This window comes from Coregonus lavaretus (assembly GCF_964263955.1).
Source record: "Coregonus lavaretus genome assembly, chromosome: 9".
NCBI lineage: Eukaryota > Metazoa > Chordata > Actinopteri > Salmoniformes > Salmonidae > Coregonus > Coregonus lavaretus.
In genome coordinates, this window is record NC_139996.1 from 38,571,255 (window position 1) to 38,595,538 (window position 24,284).

Sequence of the window (24,284 nt, forward strand, 5' to 3'; positions counted from 1 at the left end):
TGAGTATGATGCTACAAGCTTGGCACACCTGTATTTGTGGAGTTTCTCCTATTCTTCTCTGCAGATCCTCTCAAGCTCTGTCAGGTAGGATGGGGGGCGTCGCTGCATAGCTATTTTCTGGTTTCTCCAGAGATGTTAGATCGGGTTAAAGTCCAGGCTCTGGCTGGGCCACTCAAGGACATTCAGAGACTTGTCCCGAAGCCACTTCTTCGTTGTCTTGGCTGTGTGCTTAGGGTCGTTGTCCTGTTGGAAGGTGAACCTTCACCCCCAGTCTGAGGTCCTGAGCGTTCTGGAGCAGATTTTCATCAAGGATCACTCTACCATAAAGGCCTGAGACCTGCAGAGATGGTTGTCCTTCTGGAAGATCCCATCTCCACAGAGGAACTTTGGAGCTCTGTCAGAGTGACCATCGGGTTCTTGGTCACCTCCCTGACCAAGGCCCTTCTCCCCCAATTGCTCAGTTTGGCAGGGCAGCCAGCTCTTGGAAGAGTCTTGGAGGTTCCAAACTTCTTCCATTTAAGAATGATGGAAGCCACTGTGTTCTTGGGGACCTTCAATGCTGCATACATTTTTCCCCAGATCTTCCCACAACGCTGTCTCGGAGCTCTACGGACAATTCCTTCGACCTCGTGGCTTGGTTTTTGCTCTGGCATTCACTGTCAACTATGGGACCTTATATAGACAGGTGTGTGCCTTTCCAAATCATGTCCAATCAAGTTGTAGAAACATCTCAAGGATGATCAACGGAAACAGGATGCACCTGAGCTCAATTTCGAGTCTCATAGCAAAGGGTCTGAATACTTATGTAAATGTGATATTTCAGTTTTGTATTGTTAATACATTTGCTAAAATTTCGAAAAACCTGTTTTTGCTTTGTCATTATGGGGTATTGTGTGTAGATTAATTAGTTTTTTAGTTTTTTTAATCCATTTTAGAATAAGGCTGTAACGTAACACAATGTGGAGAAAGTCAAGGGGTCTGAATACTTTCCAAATGCACTGTATATAACAATGCTCTGGCTTGGTTTAGTTTCTGTAGCTAGCTGCGTGTTCAGTCTGAATGGTATAAACAGAAGCGTAACTACATCTACTATCCACAATGGCCATAAACCTTATTATTGTTCAGTGAAGGGGAGGACAGCTTGCTGATCTTATAACAGAATGCATCCTTGTATCTGATGAGGAAGCTTGGGCCTGGCCAATACCAATGCCATAGCCAGAGCTACACTCTGATAGAGAATCTATGGTGCCACTGCAGTAGTCCACAGAGGACTGAGCTAGCGTGTTGAAGGTCAACCTGACGTGGGTACTGTACTGTATGCTGGACTGGGGCAGCATGGGAAGTGCTCAAGTGTATCTCCCCAGTCCAGTGTCTGACAGTTGATCACAGGAGATGGAATGTAGCGTGAGTATGGAAGCAAATAAGAAAGAACTGGGGATTCTCTCACTAGTGCAAGAGCTCCCCTCTCTCTCTGTATCTCCCTCCCTCACTCTGGCAAGCAGATAGCCTAGCGGTTAAGAGTGTTGTGCCAGTAACCGAAAGGTCACTGGTTTGAATCTCTGAGCTGGCAAAGGTGGAAAAATCTTCTGTTCTGCCCTTAAGCAAGGCAGTTAAACCTGAACAACAACTGTTCCCTGGGCGATGATGATGTAGAGTAAGGTAGCCTTCGCACCTCTCTGATTCAGAGGGGTTGGGTTAAATGCGGAAAGACACGTTTCGGTTGAATGCATTCAGTTGTGCAACTGACTAGGTATCCGTTTTCCAACTCTCTCTTCCTCCTATCACCTAGATCTCAGCATAGGGGCTATGGGCTCTTAGAGCTCTAGCCCTCTGCCAAACACAGCTTTCTGAAATATTATTGACTGCAATGGGTTTTCTTTGCGCTCTCCCACGGGGTTAGAGATCAACTTATGGTGAGATGCATGCAGATGTATAGGAGTGGGTAGGTAGGTAATGCATACTACAAAGCTAATTCACATAACTCCAATCACAGCCACAGGGACAGGTATGTATGCAAGCAATATGCCTTGCTGTAAGCCTATCTGAAAATCCTAGAAAGGTTTTTTAAAAGGTTTGGTTTTCTAATCCTATGGAGAGAGTATAATTTGGAATGAGACACTGTGTCATAACAGCTGCCCAGAAATACAGCATCAACACATGGACTATGCGTAAGAGTGGAAGCAGCGCAAGCCTAGTTGAAATGGTAAAACATTGAAAATAAAACTGAAAGAAAAGATGCATCTGGGACCTTCCTTTTCTCATGTCAAGCCATCTTTGAAGCTGCCGTCTGAGCAGCTTGATACAGAAACATCATCTAGCCTACGACGACTAAATGTATAGCAATGAACTAAAATGCACAACTAACTGATCGTTAAACCATACAAGGAAGAAGGAGGTGAATTGTTAGATGGTTATCGACTACCTCTGACTCACATCCCCCTTAAGAGAACAGGAAACCAGGACAGTCAAAAAACATCACAAAGGGTAATAAAGCTCCCTGTAGACTGCATAGACAAAGAGCAGCGACTGCACTGGAAACTGTTGCTGAATGAAAGAGAATTAATTGCACCATCCCCGCCTAGGCGCACATCTTTAAAATAGGCTTCAGAGAGAACCAGTAGCCTAATGTTATTCACAAGTAGAATCGTTCAACAACTGCAGTGCATCAACAGGTGCAGAGCCTGTATACACAAAGAGGGAGCTGAGGAGCTGAGTAAGGCACAGAGTCACACTGCCACCTACAGGTAGACCAGAACACTGCTACCTGGCTGTTATTACAGCTCAGAGCTGAGCAACCTCTCCCTGGCAGATTAATAGCTGAGTTTGTGTGTTTTTCATGCCTTTACGCATTTTGAATGCTGGGAGAAAACAGAAACTTGATTTTGTTGGAGGAAAAAAATTATTCCCCTGACGATAAAAGGAAATAACGGTTCTGTTAAAGCACACAGGGAGTAATATTAAAGTGATTTTTAACATTTACTACAATATCAATAGCTAATATAGCTTTTGTTATGAGCAAATATCCAGTGAGGGAGATGTGATATTAAATCATTGTCTGACAAGCTGTAAAGTTGCGGAGAACCTCAGTGTAATCATGTTATACTGACTATGATTGTGTTTCAACTGAGTGAATCCAACTGGAAGAAGCTGTTAGAAATAAAAGTGCTGCAAGACAACAAATCAATAATTTAATGAAGATGATCACTCTGAGGGCTAACACAGACATTGTAGATTGTATGTAAACTATTACCACCCAAGAAGATGATCACTCTGAGGGCTAACACAGACATGGAGATTGTATGTAAACTATTACCACCCAAGAAGATGATCACTCTGAGGGCTAACACAGACATGGAGATTGTATGTAAACTATTACCACCCAAGAAGATGATCACTCTGAGGGCTAACACAGACATGGAGATTGTATGTAAACTATTACCACCCAAGAAGATGATCACTCTGAGGGCTAACACAGACATGGAGATTGTATGTAAACTATTACCACCCAAGAAGATGTGAGCTAAGTAAAAATGAAATAGACCCAATAGTATTGCTTGTCATATATGCATTTTTCACCAGTGCCTCTGCTAGCAGAATTGCTAAATCTGGTAATACTATACATTTCATATCCATATTCAAGCCCCGGTCACAAAACAACTTGTACGGTACTACAGAAGAACAGTCCCGTGTGCTCATTTGAAAAAGTAAATTGCCTGGAATATTATCACAATTATGTACAAAAAGACATGTTACACTGAGCTAATTCACAGCTGGCTTCCCTATATCACTAAATCATATTCTGTGCATATGCTTCCATGCTTGCATAATATTAATAGCTATAAATCAGCAATGGTTACCCACTGGCTCGTAAATAGACTCGATAAAATGACCATGTTTGACCAGTTAATTAAGGGGTTTGATATCGAGAGAATAGATTAATCGTGTGGTCAAAACAAAGCCTGTGGCACAGACTATCCGACACGTTACACAGCTGGAGTCGAGGCTATCCAACACAAAATACCACTCAATATTCCTCCCTGTTATGATCCAGATTACTCTCATGGCATTGAACAAGATCATCTGAGACAGCCAATAGCACAGTCTATTGTGATAGAACTATTCCAGACTACTAGTATGGGAGGTAACAGTTTATAAAGGGGAAAAAGTATGAGTAAGAGGGGCTAAAGAATACTTACTTGAACATAAAAGTGCTGCCAGTGCATCGATTGCTGCCCTGCAAAACAAAAGAGAAGTCACAGTGATTAAGGAGCTGCTCTCCTTCTGCAGAATAAAACCAAGAAGATGGGCACCTCTCCAATGTCCCAGTCAGCATTTTATAGTTTACATAAGCACAGAGGCACCTGCTTTAGTAATGTCGAAATCCCTGTCACTGCAATCATAAGCATTTATTACCAGCAACATAACTGCTGATTCAGGGTTGCAGACATATATTCTGCCACAACAGTGTGAACATAGATTAATTATGAATGTGGTTCTCTCTACATCCACATAAATCCTAAATTGGACTTCTGAATTAGGATGATGCAGTAGTGTGTTATGTTGATCTAGAGCTGAGGTGAACGGCATAAACAAGCCAAATACAAACAGTGTTGCATGCAGTCGCTGGAACACAGGAAATGTAATGCCAGTGAACTGTTGTCTGTTGATTGTCTTTGATCCACATTAAGAGGACACATCTCCTGTGACATGTTCCATTATTAAGAATAAGCAGTGTGTGCTTCCCCTCTGATGAGTGCACATCAATACCATTCACACAGTGTACCATATGTAGTCTATTAAATTAATCGGTTATCATGCTCTTCGTTTTCCTAATACGCCACACCGTCTCCCCGTCTTAGACTCAAACTGAAACAGTTTAACACAGGCACCTAGCAGTGCTGTATATAAAAGAGCCCATGGGGATATCTGATGGGAGCGGTGAAAAGTAATTATCCGGACGATTTATTTTCCGAAATCACATAAATATGTGACTAATTTCAGCCGATTTGAACAGGGGTCATAATAAAGTTGTTCCTCACAGCTGTGGTTGTTGTTGTTGTTCTATGGGGAATACAGCATGCCTCTGGACAGATCAATGATCACACACACACACACACACACACACACACCCTCTCACACAGACGAGCTCATCAGAGGGGGAGAGAGTCTTGTTAATTATGTTCTGAGCGCTCATCCTTGAAAAGCTTCTTGGTCATATTAAGGCTTAGCTCATAGCCACAGGTTAGCCCTGTGGACCACCTCTCGTCGACTACAGCTTGTTGTGCTGAAACCCAGCTGACTGTGACATTGTTAGCCCTCAGTCATGTGGTTGCCATGCAGCCATACAGCACTGGGGCTCTCCCTATGGGAAAAAATAGCCTATGGTGCACAGTCAACACTATAGGCAACAAAAAGGGAAATCTGGCAGTATTGCGTTTTCATTACCATGTTGGGGAAAGGCTATGAGGGCACCGTTCACTACATACATGATTGATAAGCCTCTTCCTATTCCAACATGTGAACAAATAAATGCATGTGTCAGAATTCCCATCAGAATCCAAGCTGGGAGCAGGGATCTCTGGTGCTGGATTGTTGATAGCAGGCACTACTAACAAATGTGTTTGTGTCTGTGCGTGTGTGCCTGTCGCTTGTGTGCCTGTGTGTGCGCTTGGCCTGCGTGTGTTTGCTTTCATGTGTATGTGTTTGATTGTGTACGTTAGTGTTTGCAAAGTATTATAACATTTGGTCAAATTGAGTGAGAACGTCAGGTGTTCAAACTCCCCCCTGCTGCCAAAGGCGGTAACAATTTCCTTTCCATTTGCACAGAAAGAAAGTGCCAATAGATATGCTCCCTGCCGTGATCCAACTCCATTAAACATGAGTAACCTACTTCCCTTTAAATGAGCTACTGGGGAAAGTTTTGATGAATGCAGGTTCAGCAAGTTCCTCCTCTGCCCGGCGGACTCTTGCTTTAAGGCACACATTTAATTACAAATCTGAGCCAGGCAAACTTATGCAAATTGTTCAATTTGTGCCGACACGAAAAAGGTTCCGCTTTTCAAGGGATTCAGTTTTAGAAAACGTAAAACCTCTCTTGCTGGTAGAGGGTAAAACTATTTTTGATATAAGACAAAAATAATGTTTGAATCTATAAGCAACAACACACATTCTGTTTTGGGCTCTTGGCTTTATGGTGGCGACAAAGTAGACCTATGCCCTTTAGCAGTACTAGGAAGACACTACAGCCTCTCCTGAGTGAGGCTAAACTTTGTTATCTCATAAGACACAGTTAGCTTAGTTAAATTATGAATTGAGCTGTCCAAGTATACTATACTCAAACCTATCTATAGTACTCAAGTTCATGTTGAAATTTAGTGGTGCTCCATAGTCTGCTGTCATGCAGAGTGATGACAGAGTGAGTGATTTTATAGCGATATCTGTGAACTAGACCCACTGGGCACACACTGGTTGAATCAACGTTGTTTCAATGTAATTTGTCAACGTATTGTGACGTGGGGCAGCAGGTAGGCTAGTGGTTAAGAGTGTTGGGCTGGTAACCGAAAGATCGCTGATTTGACTCTCTGAGCAGACTAGGTAAAACATCTGCTGATATGCCCTTGAGCAAGCCAATTAACCCTAATTGCTCCTGTAAGTCACTCTGGGTAAAATTACAAAAAATGTGGAATCAACATGGAAAATACATTGGATTAGAAAAAAGTCAACAACCAGTACTGTTGTCATCTCATTTCAACCAGCGTTGTATACAGTACATTGAAATTAGAGTTCAACTTAAATACACTGACCTAACAGGTAGTTACATCAATCTAATTTCAACATAATCGTCAGAACTATGTATGCCATGACAATTCCACATAGAAATGTTACAAATCTTTTTCATCCTATATACAATATATACACTGAGTGCTTCTGCATTGCTTGCTGTTTGGGGTTTTAGGCTGGGTTTCTGTATAGCACTTTGTGACATCTGCTGATGTAAAAAGGGCTTTATAAATACATTTGATTGATTGAGTGATGACTGAGTGTACAAAACATTAGGAACACCTGCTCTTTCCATGACAGACTGACCAGGTGAATCCAGTTCAAAGTTATGATCCCTTATTGATGTCACTTGTTAGATCCACTTCAATCAGTGTACATGAAGGGGAGGAGACAGGTTAAAGAAGGATTTTTAAGCATTGAGACAGTTGAGACGTGGATTGTGTATCTTTGCCATTCAGAGGGGGAATGGGCAAGACAAAATAGTTAAGTGCCTTTGAACTGGGTATGGTAGTAGGTGCCAGGCGCACCAGTTTGAGTTGGTGCAACTCAATATTAGCAAGGTGTTCCTAATGTTTTGTATACTCCGTGTATATTGGGTGGTTGAAATTATGTTGAATTTCATATTTGATTAGGCATATTTTATTTGACCTTGTTTCAATGTTGATAGTAAAATTGTATTTTTGAGTCAACGTCATCGTTTCAACATCATGCCATAAACCCAAAAAAAGATTGAAGTAAATCATAAAATGTGTCGATGGATTCCTGCCTGAACATTGACTCCTACTGGTATACGAGGGGTAATACAGTTCAGTGAGAACAAGTCTACCATCCAGATGCCTACCTCTAAGTATCCTGCTTAGCTTTGGAAACCAGCTGTGTTTGATTCAGCTGAGCTATCATGTCAACACATTTAGACATTGATCAGCTTCCATACAATTTTGCATAGACTACCTAAATAAAATTGAACAGTTTAAAGTAACTCCTCTAACTTTTCTTAAACAAGCTATATGTGAAAGTAAATTGAGAGTGAGGTTGGATTTATGAAATCTACATTGACATCTGATTTGCCCAAAGGACACCATCATTTCAATGATAAGCTAGGTATACTATCATTCATCCATGGTTGATTGGATCTTTGGAAGTTTAGAAGTAGTTACCATTAGCCCTATAAATAGAATGCCAAATTCATGATATTATTAATAAACTTGTACCTTCAGTAAACCTTCAATAAACATTATACCTCTCGTGCGACAATCATTTATTAGGCCAAAGCCTATTGATAAGGGCACTAAGATTGTTACATATTGGCTAACTACAGAGAACAATTAACAGCACTTCAGCAGAACTTATGTTTAAATCTTGGGCTATAAATCATATAAAGTGCAGTATTTGATTCACCCAGCACTTGGTTAGTCTCATTTTCAGTGTGACCTGATCCGTCCGTGTTATGTGTAGCGCTTAGAGAATGCAGCGGTGGGTATACTGTAGAGCTCGGGCTGTAGCTGTGGCATTTCTCTGGCACAGCCAATGACAGGTGGACATGATATACGATACTCACTTGATGGTGCGTATGTTCCTCGTAGTGTGAGGGGGTATCAGTCTGAATATAACGTCCAGGCCTCGGTTTTGTCCCAGCAGCGTAGCCGTGGTGACTGAAAGATTAAGAAGTAAACAATAAATAATAATAATATGCCATTTAGCTGACGCTTTTATCCAAAGCGACTTACAGTCATGCGTGCATACATTTTTTGTATATGGGTGGTCCCGGGGATCGAACCCACTACCTTGGCGTTACAAGTGCCGTGCTCTACCAGCTGAGCTACAGAGGACCACAAACAAAGGCACACATGGATAGAAATGCTATTGATAATTGCATTCAATGGTTGGTGCTGATTGATGATGTTTCTCCCTGTCCAATTCCTTACGAGTCCATAGTGGAAATCTACTGGCTTCATGGGAATTTCAAGAGACCTCAACTTCAACCAAAATTCTAACTTCAACCACATAATTTAGGTATGCTTACAGACAAAACATTTCAATTTACAGTGCCTAGTGAAAGTCTACACACCCCATGCACAGTCTTCCCACTGGGCACAGATGTCAGTTCAACGTCTAGTTTTGATTTAAAGTTGGTTGTCAGCTAACGTGAATTCAAAGTGAAATCAACCAAAAATGTCACCTTGCCATTGATTTTAGGTTAAAGGTTGTGTAAAAAAATTGGAAATTATCTAACTTTTTTCAAATCTAATCAGTTTTCCACGTTGATTCAACATAATCACATTGCATTTTTGGGTTGAAATAACTTCGGAAACAACGTTGATTCAACCAGCTTTTTATATGTATATTCTTCCAACTTTGCACAACTCTTAGGGAAACATATATCCATTGTTATTGTCAAGATTGCTCAAGCTCAGTACATTTGGTTGGGAATCAGTGATGGGCAGCAAACCTTGTCTAAGATTTTCAAACAAATTTAAGTCAGGACTGAGACTAGACCACTCAGGAACACACAACACCTATTGGAAAGCCATTCTGGTGTGTCTTTGGCATAAACATTTGTGTAATTGTCTTGCTGAAAAATATAACTCTATCCCAGGTTTAGGTTTTCAGAAGACAGGCTGGTTTTCCTTTATCTTTTTACTAGTCTTTGCTCCTTTCATATTTATTTTGATCGTGACAAACTCCCCAGTCCCTGCCGATGACAAGCATACCCATAACATGATGCTACCACCATAATACTTAAAAAATACAATATATCCATCAATAATTCCCAACCAAATGTACTGAGCTTGAGCAATTTTGACAAAAACAAAGGATATATGTTGCCTTAAGAGTTGTGCAAGGTTGGTAGAATCTATTCAAAATTAATCACAGCTGTAATGGCTGCCAAAGGTGTTCCCACCAAGTATTAATTCTGGGGTGTGAAGACATACGCAATAAATACATCCTCCTTTTGTATATTGTTGTAATTTGGAAAATGTTCTATACATTTTCATTCACTTTGAAAATGTGGAGTAGGTTGGTAGATCGATAGGGGAAAAAATCAAATTGGATCCCTTTTATGATTTAATTTTAAGGCAGCAAAATTTGAAGACTGCAAAGGGTGTGTAGACTTAAAATAAATATGCCATTTTAGCAGACGTTTTCATCCAAAGCGACTTACAGACATTGTTGTGTATGGGTGGTCCCGGGGACCGAACCCACTACCTTGGCGTTACAAGCGCCGTGCTCTACCAGCTGAGCTACAGAGGACTTTTCACTTGCGACTGTATAAACGACTTATTGACAGTTTACAGTCATCGTAAAAATTATCAGACATAAACCTGCTGCAGCTCTGACCTTGTGACCATGTTGTTTTATCATTTCACTGGTCAATATTTAGATACAGTATGTTTTCATTCAATTGTAATTACTATCCTAAATGAAGGGCACCAGCACGTCTGCACTCAAGTCAAATGTGTGGTGCCTCTTCAGAATGCAGACCTCCTCCATACTCCCTGAACTCACAGAGTCCCATAGACATCTTTGTATTAATTCTGGATACTGTTGACATTGAGAGTAAATCACAAAACAGACAAAGCAGTGAAGTGTGATTGAAGCTTTGAGGGGTCATTGACCTACCAGAGGAGCAGAAGACCTGGAGGACCCAAAGGCAGGCTGCCGTCCTCCTGGCGTGTTTTACATTCTGTTTCAGCAGAGTCAGAGTTGGCAGCACAGCCTCCGCCTTCTCTGCCTTCATCCCAATACGACGGTCTGATCGAGACACAACACCACAGACAGCAGTCAGTAACCCCCAGATCTAATGAGTGTGACCACCCACTGACACGGTTTACACCAGTGCAAATGTTCACAAGTTATTTTTCAGAGAAAATTAAACATTCTATGAGGTAGAAAAAGGGATCAAGCTAAAATGAAGATAAAGATTTGATTCGAGTAATTAAAACAGTTTTAGGCCAATGTGGTTTGCTTATTTTATCCACCACTTAAAATAACAAGAAAACGGGGGGCGCTGTTGGAAGCCAAGGATGTAGCACGCGTCTCCCTATCGCTCCTGAGTTAGTGACCAAATTTATATATTTAACTTTGCAAAACTGCATACATTTCTGTTTCCCCAGGCATCTGAAGAGACCCATAAACAACTCAGTTCAAGTTTAATAAATTTAAATTCGTAATGACATCAACCCGACCAAAAACAGAGTCTGCAAGAGCAGGCCGCAACAAGCCTGCAACTTCTCCCGACTCACCCCCGCCACCGAACGCTACCAATGCCGGCCCCACGGAAACACTGACTGTGGAGATGCTACAATCCGTGATAGGCACCCTCAAAGCCGACATTTTCGGAAAAATTGACTGTCTCTCTACCAACCTCAGGTCAGAGATATCAACGATCAAAGACGAGCTTAAAAAATCTATCGAGAGTATACAGAATAAGCTCGACGCACATGGGGTGACTTTATCGGATTTGGAGCGAGGGGCTACAGACCACAGCACTCGCATTAGCGAGCTAGAGGCTAACGTCGGCTCATTGACAACTAGGGTGGCATTCCTCGATAATAGATGCGAAGATATGGAAAGTAGAATGCGGAGGAACAACATTCGTCTACTGGGAATACCGGAGGGAGTGGAGGGCCCAAGACCCACGGAGTACATGGCCCAGCTACTTCAGGAGCTGCTCGGGCTAGAGGAGAAGCCACTGCTAGACCGGGCTCACCGCACTCTGCGTAGCCGACCCAGGGATGGAGAACCCCCACGACCATTTGTCATCAGGGTGCATTTCTTTCACGTCCGCAACGACATACTGAGAAGATCGGGAGAAGCATCCCCTCTTCTACATAAGGGTAAAAGAGTCTCGATATTTGCGGACTACACAACAGCTGTGGCTAAGAGGCGGGCTAGCTTTGGAGCTGTGAAACGCCAACTACACACCTGCCCGGGCGTGAAGTTCGGCCTCATCTACCCTGCGGTTTTGAGACTGACTTTACCGGACGGCACAGATTCGAGGACCCGGCTATAGCGGCAGATTTCATCAACAAGAACGTGAAAGCGGCTGTTGTACCGCATGGTTTGTAACAAATGGTTGGCTAGCTGGTCTTCCTAGCAGGCTAGTTAGCAGGCCGAATGGGTGACTAACGAAGCCATCTCTGCTGGGTTCATCGACATATGAATGTCATTCTCTTCTTTATCTCTTTATTTCCAGCCCAGGCTTGCCGCCTCTAATGCCAATATCTGGGGGTCTGCATGGCTGTTTCAGTCTGATCATTTACCATCTGCGTCGAGGTTAAACCTCTCTTAATCGAGGATAGTTTTCCTTAGACTCTATTGGGGACCATTCTATTCATGTTTGGCTTACTCTAGTTAAATGGTCACTAATCTTAGGTAGCACAGAGTAAGAGTTATCATGCTTAGCTCTAAACTTTCTTCGTATTTAGGGTTTTGCTTGCATCTCATTTGGGGAGATGCTTCGGCAAGGGCGGGTGTGAGGGAAGGGTTTGTTCACTCTCTATTTGTATATAGTTTGTATATGTTTTTTGTGCCTCTTCGTTTGTCTTTGTTTTTTACATTTGCGCTTTTAGGTTCAACTAAGATCTTCAGTTTACATTGTACCTTGTCCTTTACACATCCTCTCTCTCTCTTAAGATATGACTCAGCCTAGTGTAGCCCATACTGCTGGAGGGAATGGCTTTAATTTTCTTACTTGGAACTGCAGGGGCATAAATAACCCAGTTAAACGTAGTAAGGTGCTACACCATCTTCATCATTTGAAAGCTCACATCATCTTTCTCCAAGAAACTCATCTGAAGGTATCACAACACTCAAGTCTTAGGTGCAGATGGGTGGGTCAGGTGTTCCATTCCTCATTTCAGAGTAAGGCGAGAGGGGTGGCTATTTTACTTCACAGATCGGTACCTTTTACATGTTCTAAGGTGATCGCAGATCCCCATGGTAGATATATAATTGTCAGTGGTAGGCTGCTCAATACAAAGGTTCTTCTTGTTAATATCTATGCTCCTAATTGGGACAATGGTGATTTTTTCAAATCGGTTTTCTCTACACTCCCAGATATGTCCACCCATATGTTGATTTTAGGAGGTGACTTTAACTGTTGGTTAGACCCACAATTGGATCGATCCTCCACTAAACCTACCACCCTATCAACCTCAGCTAGAGTTGTTCGAACCTTTATGTCTGAATTCGCAGTCTCAGATCCTTGGAGAATGGTTAATCCAGCTGGGAAAGCATACTCTTTTTTCTCATCGGTTCACCACACTTTTACGCGCATAGACTACTTCCTTGTTGATGACCGGCTCCTCCACTCCATAACTTCATGTTCATATAACCCAATTGTTGTATCTGACCACGCCCCTGTTACTATGGAAGTAGCTTTTCAAAATGTTGACAATCAGCGACCGCCTTGGCGACTAAAAACTCAACTGCTCAGTAATGAACACTTTGTCAATTTTGTTTTGAGTCAAATCGACTTTTTCATGATTACAAATAGAACCCCAAACATCTCTGCGTCTACTCTCTGGGAAACTTTGAAAGCTTATATCAGAGGTGAAATTATCTCCTACACCGCACATGAGAACAAATTGAAAAGGAATAGGTTATCTATGCTAACACGCTGTATTGCCCAATTAGATGACATTTATGCCGTTTCACCATCCCCGGATATTTATAAGGAACGTTTAACTCTGCAAGCAGAATTTGACACACTATTAACAGACCAGGTTACTGAAATGCTTGTCAAGTCTAGGAGCACTTACTATGAACAAGGAGAGAAAGCCAGTAAATTATTAGCTCACAAGTTACGTCAACAATCATCATCATCTCAGATTACAAAAATTCGTACATCATCTGGGATATCATTAGATCCTGGGGGGATCAATGAGGAGTTCAAGAGATTTTACCAGTCTCTATATACCTCTGAAAGTAAAGCGGATACACTGGAATTTGATAATTTCTTCCACTCACTATCTGTGCCTTCGGTCGGCCGGGATTTGGTAAAAAAATTAGAGCAGCCGATCACTGTTGAAGAACTGTCTAACGCTGTCAAATCCCTTCAATCTGGGAGAAGCCCAGGGCCTGATGGCTACCCGACAGAGTTTTATAAAAAGTTTATCACCAAAATAGCCCCTATTCTAATTGAAATGTACAATGATGCATTTGTAAATGGTGCTCTCCCACATACTCTCACTCAAGCAACCATTTGTGTTATTCTTAAAAAAAACAAAGACCCTCTTGACTGTGCATCATACCGTCCAATTAGCCTGCTAAATGTGAACTATAAAATTCTAGCCAAAATTCTGGCAACGCGGCTAGAAACAGTCCTCCCATCAATTATCTCTCCGGATCAAACAGGATTTATAAAAAATAGACACTCATTCTTCAATCTCCGAAGATTATTTAATATTATATACAATCCTTCTGTCGACAATACCTCTGAAGCCATTATATCCCTGGACGCGGAGAAAGCGTTTGATCGGGTGGAATGGAAATACCTTTTTTACACTCTAAATAAATTTGGCTTTGGCTCCAAATTCATGACCTGGATAAAACTTCTGTACTCATCCCCCCAAGCCTCTGTCAGGACTAATAACACTCAATCAGATCGCTTCCCTTTGCAAAGATCGACACGTCAGGGTTGCCCTTTAAGTCCCTTACTGTTTGCCCTCGCCATAGAGCCACTTGCAATAGCACTTCGCTCCAACCCCCTCATCAAAGGCATAGTCAGATACGGGCACGAACACAAACTGTCTTTATATGCAGATGATTTATTAATATACACATCCAATCTTTCTGTCTCTGTCCCTGCTGCCCTTGCCACTTTCGCATCCTTCGGTCACATATCAGGGTATAAACTAAATCTCAGTAAAAGTGAATTGATGCCACTTAACATGGCTGCAAAAAAATCCCCTTTACATAACTTGCCATTTAAAATAGCACACAGTAGTTTTATTTATCTCGGGGTACATGTCACAATTAGGTTTGAAAACCTTTTTCAAGCCAACTTTGCTCCTCTCTTAACCCGTACTAAGGACGATTTGGAACGGTGGTCTTTGCTACACCTCTCCTTAGTTGCTAGAATTAACTCTATTAAAATGAATACTCTCCCTAAATTCTTATACCTCTATCAGTGCCTTCCAATATTTCTACCCAATACATTTTTCAAAAAGATCGACGGCCTAATTCTACCCTTTATATGGGACAAAAAGCCTCCTAGGATGCGAAAACAGCTCTTGCAGAGGCCCAAACCAGACGGCGGTCTAGCTCTACCAGATTTCAGATTCTATTATTGGGCCGCTAACCTTAGGATCATTCAGTACTGGTTGCAGAGCAGAGTAATATTCCCACCCCCAACTTGGCTGGAGATGGAGGCTGCCTCGTCTACACCGGCATCACTGTCTTCCCTCGCTCACTCCTCTATTACAGGCCCTTACTCCTCCTTCACCAATAATACATGTGTCAAAACAACATTGAAGATCTGGAATCAATTTAGGCGCCACTTTGGGTTTCAAACAACCTCTTCCTTGGCTCCGGTAGCCTCAAACCCAGCTTTTCCCCCATCTATGATTGATGGTGCTTTCTCAACATGGTCTAATCTCGGTATTAAAAGATTCAGAGATCTGTATACTAACAATACATTTAGTACGTTTCAACAACTATCAGCTAAATTTGGTCTCCCCAGACATCATTTTTTTAGGTTCTTACAAGTCCAGAGTTACATCCGCAGCATAGATCCAGGATTCCCCAACCTTTCTAGTGGAACACAGTTCGACACATTTCTCACCCCACTTCCTAATCAGAAAGGCACATTGTCAATAATCTATAGTCAAATTTGCTCACTACAAGCCATCTCATTAAACAATATCAAATCCTCTTGGGAGGAGGAACTGGGTGAGGAAATATCTGATGAACTATGGGAAGGGGCACTCAAAAGGGTACATAGCTCTTCTATTTGCGCTCGACACGGCCTCATCCAATGCAAACTCATTCATAGGGCCCACTGGACCAAAGCAAGACTCTCAAAAATTTACAAGGATGTGAACCCTAATTGTGTTCGATGTAACCAGTCCCCTGCTAATCATGTGCACATGTTTTGGTGCTGCCCATCTCTTGTTGGTTTCTGGAAAGACATCTTTAACACACTCTCAGAATTAAGCGGCACACAGATCGAGCCAGACCCTCTCATTGCATTATTTGGAGTTTCCTTACCCACAATACAATTGACCAAAATGAATAAGGATGTAATTGCCTTTGTCACGTTGTTAGCGAGACGATTAATTTTACTTAGATGGAAATCCTCTGCAGCCCCTTCTCATGCTCTTTGGATTAAATCTATTTTGAATTGCATAAAGTTGGAGAAAATAAAACAGACACTCAATGGGTCTGTAGACAAATTTTATGCAAAGTGGGCTCCCTTCTTTTCTTATGTTAAAAGAATACATTTCCCTGCAGTTCCAGAGTGATGTATATTTATATATTGGTGATGTAAGAAGCCTGGTATGTGCATATACGACATCTCGGATGTTAAGGACGTGTAACACTCTGGCTCCGGGACTTTTGTATTTGAGCCAGGGTGTATTGTGTTTTGTTGGGTTTTGGGTGATTTTCTATGTTTGCATTTCTGTCACGTTTATTTCTAGGTTTGGTCATTGACTCCCAATCGGAGGTAACGAGTGTCAGCTGTCGGCTCGTTATCTCTGATTGGGAGCCATATTTATACTGCATGTTTTCCTGTGGGCATTGTGGGTTATTGTTTCCGTTTTCAGTCAGGTTGACTGTGGACTTCACTAGTCGTGTTTCTTGTTTTTTGTGCTTTAACTAAATAAAGTACCATGTTCGTTTCACACGCTGCGCCTTGGTCTCCTTCACTCCTCGACGACCGTGACAGAATAACCCACCAAAGAAAGACCAAGCAGCGTGTCCAGGAGCAGGGAGACTGGACATGGGAGGAGGCACCGGGCAAGGAGATGGAGAGGCTGGCGATGGCCCAGGTGGGCACATCGTGGTCCTGGGAGGACATGCTCGGAGGCAAGGGACCTTGGGGAAGGATCAAGGCCCTGGCGAGAGAGGAGCAACGGCGGCAGCAGGGCCATCGTCGGAGGGTCGTGTGTCAACCCCAGAAATTTTTTAGGGGGGGGCACACGGCATGGACGACGGGGCTGACGGAGGAGAAAAGGGGGAGTATCCAGGAGGCCACCAGGCCAGGGGTACACCGCCCTGTACGTCCTGTGCTGATGCCTCACACAGAGTGTGTGAGGGTAGGCATTCAGCCAGGACGGGTGGTGTCCGCTGTTCGCTCCAGGCCTCCTATCCGTCTCCACAGCCCGGTCCGGCCTGTTCCTGCCACCCGCACCAGGTCTACGGTGTGCGTCGCCAGCCCGGTCCGGCCTGTTCCTGCCACCCGCACCAAGTCTACGGTGCGCGTCGCCAGCCCGGTCCGGCCTGTTCCTGCCACCCGCACCAGGTCTACGGTGTGCGTCGCCAGCCCGGTCCGGCCTGTTCCTGCCACCCGCACCAAGTCTACGGTGCGCGTCGCCAGCCCGGTCCGGCCTGTTCCTGCCACCCGCACCAGGTCTACGGTGTGCGTCGCCAGCCCGGTCCGGCCTGTTCCTGCCACCCGCACCAAGTCTACGGTGCGCGTCGCCAGCCCGGTCCGGCCTGTTCCTGCCACCCGCACCAAGACTACGGTGCGCGTCGCCAGCCCGACCCGGCCTGTTCCTGCCACCCGCACCAAGACTACGGTGCGCGTCGCCAGCCCGGTCCGGCCTGTTCCGGCCACCCGCACTAAGTCTACGGTGCGCCTCAGACGGCCAGAGTCTGCCGTCTGCCCAACGGGGCCTGAACTGCCCGTCTGCCTAAAGCCTGCAAAGCCGCCCGTCTGCCATGAGCCATCAGAGCCGTCCGCCAGACCAGAGCCGCTAGAGCCTTCCGCCAGACAGGATCAGCCAGAGCCTTCCGCCAGACAGGATCAGCCAGAGCCTTCTGCCAGACAGGATCAGCCAGAGCCTTCTGCCAGACAGGATCAGCCAGAGCCTTCCGCCAGACAGGATCAGCCAGAGCCTTCCGCCAGCCATGAGCAGCCAGATCCGTCGGCCAGCCATGAGCAGCCAGATCCGTCGGCCAGCCATGAGCAGCCAGATCCGTCGGCCAGCCATGAGCAGCCAGATCCGTCAGCCAGCCATGAGCAGCCAGATCCGTCAGCCAGCCATGAGCAGCCAGATCCTTCAGCCTGCCATGAGCCGTCCAGCCAGGATCCGCCAGAGCCAGCCAGCCAGGATCCGCCCCTTAGTCAGGTACTGTCCCTTAGTCCGGTGCCGCCCCTTAATCCAGTGGGGTTTAATTGGGGGGTGGTCATGTGGAGGAGGCTAGGGAAGCGGGTGGTGACTAAGGTGGGGTGGGGACCACGACCAGGGCCAGAACCGCCACCGTGGACAGACGCCCACCCAGACCCTCCCCGAGACTGTATGCTGGTGCGCCCGGAGTGCGCACCTTTAGGGGGGGGTACTGTAACACTCTGGCTCCGGGACTTTTGTATTTGAGCCAGGGTGTATTGTGTTTTGTTGGGTTTTGGGTGATTTTCTATGTTTGCATTTCTGTCACGTTTATTTCTAGGTTTGGTCATTGACTCCCAATCGGAGGTAACGAGTGTCAGCTGTCGGCTCGTTATCTCTGATTGGGAGCCATATTTATACTGCATGTTTTCCTGTGGGCATTGTGGGTTATTGTTTCCGTTTTCAGTCAGGTTGACTGTGGACTTCACTAGTCGTGTTTCTTGTTTTTTGTGCTTTAACTAAATAAAGTACCATGTTCGTTTCACACGCTGCGCCTTGGTCTCCTTCACTCCTCGACGACCGTGACAGGACGGTAATAACTGTGCTAGCTGACCTATAACAACTGGATCAAAACAGATATTTTTCCCTTTTTTTTTTTTTTTTTTTTTTTGTGTTTTATCTTATTTATGTACTTAATGTCTATTTTTTCTTTCATGTCTGTCTCTCCATGTTTTGCTGTATCGTTGTCTTCAAATTGTTGTTCCATATTCATACCAAATAACTTTCAAGTGCAATTATTTACTAAATGCTGGTACTGAAAATTCAATAAACAAAGTATATAAAAAAAATTATAATAAAAAAAATAACAAGAAAACACTTCTCAGTGAGAATCACCATAATGAAATTAACGCATGAATAAAAGCTGCTTGGGCGCATGAGGACAATATTTTCACTGAATGATACGCAATCCAAATATGCTATTAGATTGTCTATCCGCTTGAATGATCTCTCACTGCTTTTACACATGTGAATTGCCCGACGGTCCGTGGAGTGGAATAGATCGGGTATGATTTTCTACTAATCACTGACACACAACAATGCTTAACCAGGCATACAAATCCTAGTTTATGATACAATATTACAGCAATTACAGTGGAAAAACCACTTAAACCAACATTCAAAAGCGTAACTGGCTTTATTGGATATTGCATCAATATTCAAAGCTGGCATTTTAGTGATCGGAGGACACCCATTAAATGTGAAGAATCCAGTCAAAGGCACCCATTAGATGACTGACTGTACTATGTTTTGTAGACCAGAGAGAAAAGGCTCATCAGGCCCTGAAGTATAGGGCGAAGCTTTGCTTTTATTGGAATGCAGATGAGACCAATAAAACAATTTGTGCTGTTTAGCAATAGCATAATGAAAGCACTAACAGATGTGAAAGTAAAGAGTTGTGGGATCTAATTCAAGTAGTAACACAAGCACATTGATCTATTATATTGCATAGCACCATATAAATTGACCATTGCTTCTCATTCTTGTCAAAATAGCTTGAGATCAAAATGGGGTTTTAGAAACCAGCTGATGCTGCTGATACCAGTTACCATAAACCCTTCATTAGTGTGGGTTACAATAAACAGGTCAATGAATATGAATGGAGAAAGCTTATCCTATTCCTACAAGTGGCCACATGTCACTAGTGGAGATATGAGGGTATGCATCCATGTCAGTGAAGCTTTGTCACATAATGGATAACATCAGTCAGATGGACCTGTTGGGCTGGCCTTTCTATTAAAAGCTGACGGACAGTGGTGTAAAGTACTTAAGTAAAAAAACAGTCGTTTTTTGGGGTATTACTTTACTATTTATATTTTTGACTACTTTTACTTTTACTTCACTACATTCCTAAATAAAATTATGTACTTTTTACTCCATACATTTTCCCTGACACCCAAAAGTACTTGTTACATTTTGAATGCTTAGCAAGACAGGAAAATTATCAAATTCACACACTTATCAAGAGAACATCCCTGGTCATCCCTACTGCCTCTGATCTGACAGACTCACTAAACACATGCTTCGTTGGTAAATTATGTCTGAGTGTTGGAGCGTGCCTCTGGCTATCCGTAAATTAAAATAAACAAGAAAATGAGGCCATCTGGTTTGCTTAATATATGGAATTTGAAATGATTTATAATTTTACTTTTACTTTTGATACTTAAGTATATTTGGGCTCCCGAGTGGCGCAGCGGTCTAAGGCACTGCATCTCAGTGCTTGAGGCGTCACTACAGACCCCCTGGTTCGATTCCAGGCTGTATCACAACCAGCTGTGATTGGGAGTCCCATAGAGCGGTGCACAATTGGCCCAGCGTCGTCCGGGTTTGGCCTGTGTAGGCCATCATTGTAAATAAGAATTTGTTCTTAACTGACTTGCCTAGTTAAAAAAAGTTAAAATAAAATATTTTAGCAATTACATTTACTTTTGATACTTAAGTATATTTCAAACCAAATACTTTTAGACTTTTACTCAAGTAGTATTTTACTGGGTGACTTTCACTTTTACTTGAGTCATGACAATTGGGTACTTTTTCCACCACTGCTGACGGACACCTCAGCCAAGGAGGAGAAAGCCACGATGTCTCCATTATTTGATGCGGACTCACTTCCTGATGACATTCTAAGATGGTAACTAAGAAAATCATCAAGCTACCCACTGCGTTGAAAGGTTGGGATCTACAGACCATTTGACAACCTCTCACTACAACGTGCAGTAGAACTGAGACTGTACTGTCATGACAACAGCTAAATAATTACACACTTTATAATATCTCCAAATATTTTATCACTTCACGTTCTTGTAAACTATATTTCCACTCTGATCTGTCAGTCGGAGCCTCACCTCTGTGTCCGACCTTGGCCAGGAGGTGCAGCAGGGGGAGGAGGATGGTGAAGTTGGGGGAGAAGGTCCTGGCTGTGGTCACCAGGGCGCTTAGGAGGGCCTCGCTGCCCCCCTTCGAGATCATGTAGGTGATCCGTCTGTCTGTGCCTGGGACACACAACACAACACAGTGACCAAAGGCACCTAAACCAAAGAAGGGTAATAGACTGTAGCCATCTAGGGGGAGTAGAGGTACTGTAGCGTTGTATCTGCATGGAATTACTATGAATCTGAATCAGCAACAGAGACTTACCAGCTGAAAGCAGCTCATCCAGCACGTTGAGGATATTGAGGGTGCTCTCGATGTCCCCTGCATTCTGTGGGGAGAAAAGATCAACACTACGTCAACACCTCAGCCAGGCTGCTGCTGTTGTTTTCTGTCATGTTGTAATGGCAATTTGAACGAGAGAACTGACATTGGCATTGTTGTTACATTTAACTATGTGACCATGCTCTCGACTGGCAATGCAAACGCATTTCCCAAAACCGAGCTGGGGAGCTTTGACTCGGACGTCTAATTTTGCTGATGAATTAGGTGGTGAGATCACTTAGGTCACAACAACACAGCAGCGTGGGTTCCAAATACTGCAACAGGCCCAGGTGCAGGAAACCGAATGCCCCGGGCCCAGCAGGGGCTGTAGTGCTGTGTTTAAAAGCAGCAGCAGATGACAGCCCTTCTGTATGAGGGGGGACTAATCCCCAGAGAGAAGTCCCAAATTGCACCCTATTCCCTATATAGTGCACTACTATGGGCCCTGGTCAAAGGTAGTGCACTTCATATGGAATAAGGTGATATCTGGGATCTCTATAGACAGACAGAACCTAAACAGGCATGGTGATTAGGTGTGAATGGATCACCTACACGATCCAGGCCCAGACTTCGACATTTATAGCTGAGAGAATTCCTATATGATAACAGGCAGGGAAAATATCTGCTTATACCGTATGTGCTGAAAAAGGCTAACTTTGTTAGACAGGTGGCAGTGTTATTATATGGTTGGGATGATTTTAGATATGGAAAGGGATAAGGTAGGAGCTGCAGACTCAAAGCTTAATAGTTGACGAGGTGCAGACTAAAGAAGGCTAAAACGTTGGTTCTCTAATAGACCACTGGGAGTAAGATATGCAAAGGGTTACATTATTGAAGGATTGTACAGTACGTATGCACCTTTTTAAAAGTATAGAACCGAAATAAAGGAAAATAAATAATCTAAGTAAAATACTCTGAAAATAAATACTCTGTGAGTACAGCAGAACATATGAAATGATCTAGGAAAAGTACTACAATGACCTTGACATATAACAGTGCAGAAGATAGATTCTCTGTTGGCCTTTCTGTGTGTGTACTCCATGACAGGTGTTGTCACAGAGGGGATAAGAGACAGGACCCAACACCCAACAGAGGCGATCTATTACAGCTGAGCTGACATGAGGTGTATCTGTGAAGAGCCATGTCTTTCTGTCACATGCGCTTCAGAAAACATTAGAAGTGATGGTTGGTGGGTATTGGTTTCATTAAGAACTACTAACACTGGCATATTGTTACTCTCCATGTCTCTATTACATCAGAAAATATAAACGTAACATGTAAAGTGTTGGTCCCATGTTACATGAGATGAAATAAAAGATCCCAGAAATTTTCCATTTGCACAAAAAGCTTATTTCTCGCACATTTTGTGCACAAATTTGTTTACATCCCTGTTAGCATTTCTCCTTTGCCAAGATAATCCATCCACCTGACAGGTGTGGCATATCAAGAAGCTGATTAAGCAGCATGATCATTAAACAGGTGCACCTTGTGCTAGGGACAATAGAAGGCCACTCTAAAATGTGCAGTTTTGTCACACACCACAATGCCACAGTTTTGAGGGAGCGTGCAATTGGCATGCTGACTGCAGGAATGTCCACCAGAGATGTTGCCAGCTGATGAAACAGAGGAGTATTTCTGTCTGTAATAAAGCCCTTTTGTGGGGAAAAACTCATTCTGATTGGCCTCCCAGGCCCACCCAAGGCTGCGCCCCTGCCCAGTCATATGAAATCCATAGATTAGGGCCTAATGAATTTATTTCAATTGACTGATTTCCTTACATGAACTGTCTCTAAGTAAAATCCTTGAAATTGTTGCATGTTGCGTTTATATTTTTGTTCAGTATATGACATGAATATATGAATTACCGGTGCTATCAATACAGGCACCCACAGCCACACCAAGGCCAGTGTATTTGTAAGACAATCCGCTTAATGATAACAGTTGGTAAGACTGCTACTTTGTGGGGGGCAACACTTTGTCTCCGGCTAAGCATGGGGAATTAATGGTGTTGTCAGTGTGCTCTATCATAATTCATTATCAATCAGGATACATGGCTGGGGAGTGGATCAGAAATCTAATGAATTATCACTCAAAGTAAGAGAAAAGCTACTGTCTACTTTGGTCAAAATGAACCAACAAGCAAGGTAAAAATTACAATATTTTAAGAATACTAAGCTGTCCGTTTTATATAAGAATACAAAGTTGTTTATATTTATGTTGTTTATATGTTGTTTACATTTTAAATACACTTGGTTGTAATGCAATTCTATTTAATGTTACAGTTTATGAAAAAATTGACATTTTATACAGGCTAATTTAGGATGTGTCAGTTACGTTATGTTGAGCTTTCTTAAATTTTTTAAATGTCATACTTTTCACTGCAAATACACAACAACCAGGAAGGCCAAAACATATAACAGCTTTGACATAATCGAAAATGTAATTACTTATTTAATTAGTAAAAACAAACTTATGAAAAAACAAATAGTCTACCAACATGCTTGACAAATGTGGTTCAACAGAACCAAATGCAACAACAGCACCAACAACATAACAGTATGAAACTGGTTTTAAAAGTGGATCCTGACAACTGCAATACTGAGGGATCAGCTGCATTCACTGGGCTGTAGATGATATCTCACACACCATCCGTTCTATATTGTAATCCTCTGCTCCTCTCCCACCAGAACAGCTACAGTAGAGCTAGCTATCCCCACTGACATCTGCCCGCCAGCCTTCTGCCTGCCTTCCTACAGCTGGTCATGCATATCACTTCACAAGCTTTTTCTTACACAAGTTAATGTCATGTAAACTACACAAACTGATTTATGAACTAGTTTAGCTACTTTAAATAAAGTGGGCACAAACCAATATTAGAAAATATTTTTCACCATTTATTTAATTCAGTTAGGAGTGTAGAAATTACAGTATTCTCGACACTGACTATCAGTACACTAAAATACTACTACTATACAA

At 43.0% G+C, this 24,284-nt stretch overlaps 1 protein-coding gene across 1 annotated transcript in view; it reads right to left on the minus strand.

Moving 5' to 3' along the window:
- Positions 1–24,284, minus strand: part of LOC311135344 (cytosolic carboxypeptidase 4-like) — a gene marked incomplete at both ends in the record, with an annotated part of 81,788 nt that overhangs the window by 41,390 nt on the left and 16,114 nt on the right. Inside the window, 5 exons of the mRNA XM_084169285.1 lie at positions 4,197–4,234; positions 8,339–8,432; positions 10,402–10,533; positions 20,960–21,106; positions 21,252–21,315. Of these exons, the coding sequence (XP_084025411.1) occupies positions 4,197–4,234; positions 8,339–8,432; positions 10,402–10,533; positions 20,960–21,106; positions 21,252–21,315 (475 nt within the window). The remainder of the gene's footprint in view (positions 1–4,196; positions 4,235–8,338; positions 8,433–10,401; positions 10,534–20,959; positions 21,107–21,251; positions 21,316–24,284) is intronic.